This window comes from Nymphaea colorata, chromosome 7 (genome assembly GCF_008831285.2).
Source record: "Nymphaea colorata isolate Beijing-Zhang1983 chromosome 7, ASM883128v2, whole genome shotgun sequence".
In the NCBI taxonomy this organism is placed as follows: Eukaryota; Viridiplantae; Streptophyta; class Magnoliopsida; order Nymphaeales; family Nymphaeaceae; genus Nymphaea; species Nymphaea colorata.
In genome coordinates this window covers 25,021,068-25,025,373 of record NC_045144.1, presented here as the reverse complement: position 1 = coordinate 25,025,373, position 4,306 = coordinate 25,021,068, and the positions used below count along the sequence as shown (strand labels likewise).

The 4,306-nt window shown below is 39.2% G+C and overlaps 1 protein-coding gene across 1 annotated transcript; it reads right to left on the bottom strand.

Moving 5' to 3' along the window:
- Window positions 1-402: 402 nt before the first annotated feature.
- LOC116257299 (60S ribosomal protein L6, mitochondrial) lies at window positions 403-3,923 on the bottom strand. The gene is made up of 2 exons (XM_031633915.2): window positions 3,767-3,923; window positions 403-967 (listed from the first exon to the last, which is right to left on the bottom strand). Exon 2 carries the CDS (start codon window positions 951-953, stop codon window positions 636-638), a length of 318 nt encoding a protein of 105 aa, XP_031489775.1. The 5' UTR covers window positions 954-967; window positions 3,767-3,923; the 3' UTR covers window positions 403-635.
- Window positions 3,924-4,306: the final 383 nt, after the last annotated feature.

Below are 4,306 nucleotides of genomic sequence, written 5' to 3'. Positions count from 1 at the left end.
GTATGTCCGTCAAGTACAGAACTTGTTGAGATCCTTAATCCATCGCTGCCTGTTTTAATCGGCCTTCCTTAGGCCCAATTACTAGCAATTTAGTGCAATTTTTCAAAGCATTGCCCATAAAAGTGTCTACTTCTGCAAAAGAGCAGGAAAACACCTTCTCATTCTCATGTCAGCAATGTTGGGATCATCCACCTTAGCATAAATATGAGAGCAGAGCAGGGAAAGAGAGACCAGACTACCAGGCAACCATTTTGGACAGCCACATGCTTAAACCCACAAGTGCAACACCAGTGCGTCTTAAAATGAACAAAAGAGAAGTCCTGAAAAGTGAAAACTGTAATCTAAAAACAAGGACGATGTTATGTGAGTGAGTAGGCATCAGCATAGGGCAGGGAAACCGGATAGAAAATAGGCAGCTAGCAACAGGCTTATGTTAAAAATTATTTGCGGATGAAGGCACCAACTAATCAGAAGAGTGTCCAAATGAAGGAGCGTTCTTTAGATGAGGCCCAAGTGACATGTCCACGATAAATAAGCAAAGAAGAAAGGAGCCCCCAAAGACTGCTGCCTTAGCGAATGATAACTACCTCTCTGAACAACCTAGAAATGTTCAGATAGAGAGATAGATTTCAGTATTACTTGGATTTCTTCCCAGGCTTTTTCTTTATGACCTCATCGACATACATGATTCCCTTGCCTTTGTATACTTCTGGGGGCTTACAACTGCGAACAGAAGCAGCAAACTGAGATACCCTCTGCTTATGAATCCCAGTACAGCAGATTACATTAGGTTTGAAACAGAAGACACGTACAGCTGGTGGCACTGTCAATTCCACCTCATGACTGTAGCCTAATTTAAGATATAGTAGACGGCCTTCGGCTTCAGCTCTTGCCTTGAATCCCACTCCAACAATCTTAAGGAACTTGAAGAATTTTGCCTCCAACATTGACATCTTCCCTGAGCACACTGACACATGAAAACAGTTTAACATTATAATAGAAGAAACAGGTAGGAATAGAAAAGACTAAAACAATGCAAAAGAGATGGAAATAAGGAATAACCAGCAACTCTGTTTGAACGATCCTAAAAAAAGACGACGACTAAAATGGTTATTGGAAAACAAGCACCTTTTTATGGGAGACCTGAACTAGCTCAGTAGACATACAAATTGTCAAACAATCGAAGGCCCAGGACATCTATGATGCTAAGTTTAAAGTTTAAAAATTGAGAATATCTGATTCATGAAACCATGTTTCTGAGCCACCCACCCATTATCAAAGTCGACCACCACATCCATCTTGCCCAATATTGTATGAGTGGCGGAATGCACCATGACCGATATCATTCGTTCTATGTCCAGAGGCTAATGATGTCACATGTGAAATGAAAATTATATTATAATGACTCTTGAGTTTATATTTCAGTGAATCTTATTACAGAATGGGCCTCAATGGAATTATGTTTGAGGATTAGAAAAAGGTTCAGCTGAAGCCAATTAAACATTGACAGGTCAAAAAAGTTAAAAGGCAGGACCAATTGGAAAACAGAGGACAACTATGGAGTATGGACCAAACAAAGACCACAATCTAAAGTCCCAAACCCAACATATTCCCCTATTAGTAGAGCCAAAATCCCCAGAAGCCCTTTCACACAGCTAGATTACCAAAAAGATGTTTGGTCAAACACCTACTCCACATCTTCCAGAACCTCCCAGCACAGCAGGTTTAGAAGGCAAGTGGCAAGGTTCACATTGGATATCCTTTTAGGGAATGCTCTACAGAGCAAGAGACCATCTGTAAAGAAAGTGGTTCGGCTAGTCGTTTTGACGAGAGATGAGAGAGAGACAGAGGGAGTATCAAATTGATGGTGCCAGCAGCTGCAACCCAAGGGAGCAAGACATAGGTCGTGTGAGAAAGACACAAGCCACAAGAGAGGTCTAGATTCGTTAAAGATCTCGCAGAAGCTCAAAGAAGGGAAAATCAATGTTGTTAAAGGCCATGAGGCAAAGTGAGCCGTTGAGTGTGACATGAGGCACATTGAGCCAGAATCAAAATAGTGAAATATAAAAGACCAAAAAATATAATGTTCAAATTAAGAAAAAAAAGTAAAAGAAGGAAAAAAGTGAACTGGGACAGTAGGAGCATCAAGTAAGAAACTCTTCTGACAAGCGGAAATAAGAAAAAATGTCGAAACAGGTTAACTGAAGTAACAAATGTTGCATCTTCCATTAAAGAAAAAAAGATCCAAACAACTTTAAAAATGCATCAACTTTGGCCCTTAACCATCAGCATCATAGATAACAAAAATTTCTTGATGCAAGCAAGCTTTTCTAATTATGATCTTAATGCCACAAAAAGTTATGAGACTCATACAAAGACAGAGAGTGAAACGTCCAGAAAAGTCCCATTCAACTAGAGTTCTGTTAAAGTGAAACTGCAATCAAGATCTCATGAAATTGCCCAAGTTTTTGCCCTTGCATCATCTACAGCTTGGCACATAAAGGATCTCCTTGCTTCTAAGGATACCCAAGTAACTATACTGCCTTTCCTATGCTTGTTCTGGCATAATCTGTTCTGAAGTTTATATATCAAGTGGCTATCGATAGGCACCTTCATTCTAAGCCATCGGAGATATCAGGTGTTGAGGCATACATGACTCTCACTTTGCACGTGGCTCTTGAAGACAGGAACACAATAGACACCAACAAACATAAAAAAAAATGAAAATTGTGATTCAGAGTCAACATCAGCATCCCTTGGATAGGTCTGATTTTCTTTCATGGATACATGTATCCTAAGTCACACAGGTGCAGACGCATGTGTGGATAAAGCAAATCTTTTCTTTCATGGATCCATGTATCCTAAGTCACACAGGTGCAGACGCATGTGTGGATAACAGCAAACAACAAATTTGTCAATTAAAAAAAAAAGTTAACAAGGAACGAACTCAACACCATATATGTAAGCAGAAATAATATATAAGACAGTATAATATTTGAACATCAAAATTGTAAATATATACAAGAGACAACATAATATAATGAAGCAGCATAACATACGAGCTCAATAATGCAAATATATGCAATAGACAGCATGCTCATACGAAAAAATATGCAACAACACTGCAATAGATACTAAAAATTAATAAGACTCGGTTAGAAACAAAGAGGCAGCAAATGAGAGAAATCCCAATAACAAACAGAAACCCAATAAAATCAAATCTTAAGAGCATAAATGGGAGAAAACGAGCATCACATGAGAAAAACAAAGACGCAAAAAGGGAGCTCGCCAACCGTTAGAAGGCAGCTTGCCATCTCTAATGTGTCCATCTGCCTAACCAACGATGAACCTTTCAACTACGCTGTCAAGTCTCCCTAAATTCACTTCCTTTTACGCCAGCTCATATAAAAGCCCCCTTTATATTTTAAAATTAACCCTAATAAAGACCCCAAAATGAACCGTACAGCTTCAGCTCCATCTGAAATAATGCAGAACTGAAAATTTTTCTCACATCCCACAATGTGTGCTCAATTCTTCTTCCTTAGCCATCAAGACCCGAACTCAGAGAAACATCCGTCAAAACCTCAATCGTATATGCCATTCAGCCCTCTATGAACAAGAAAATATCATTTCTATCAAGAATTCCATGCTATGACTGATAAAAACCAGATTTCTCTATCACAAATTAACAAGGTAGAGATTCAAGCTTCTAATCTAGAAAGGAGTTTTAAAAATTGAAGAAGAAACTGAAATTCGGATGACTTACCTCCACTCCCGTCCCTCTTCTCCTCTATCTCTCTATCCCTCGTCTGTTCCCTTCCTCCCTCGTCTCTTCCCGCTCGTTGTCTCTCTTTGTCCCTCTCCCGCTCTCTCTCCCTCACTCTCTCAAACCCTCCCGGTTTGAAAAGAAGAGAGAAACCGGCGGTAGGGCTCGATATGCCCTCTTCTCTCACTCAACTTTCAAGATCGACCCTTAAATTTGTAAAGTTTTCGAAAACACGATTTAGTTTTAAAAGTTTCCCAAACAGCCATCAAGACAGATAAATAAAACACAAACACTCACAAAGTGTCTTATTTACCAAATAAACCCTAAAACCTAAGGGGTAATTTTTTTTTTTTTTTTAAGAAATGGGTTCGGATTCCATTTCAACATTGGGATCCATGGCAATCACATCCTCCCTTGGAAACTGGAATCAAGATTTTGGAAGGAGCATTCCAAGGTGAAATGGGAATCTTGATGCTTGATATCAAAATCATGTTTCCTTGAATGGAATTGAGTTTCTTAGAAACCCATTTCTGCGTAAAT

Bases quoted from the DNA above. Each gene is read 5' to 3' on its own strand.
- LOC116257299 (XM_031633915.2), bottom strand. From the start codon at position 953: ATGTCAATGTTGGAGGCAAAATTCTTCAAGTTCCTTAAGATTGTTGGA.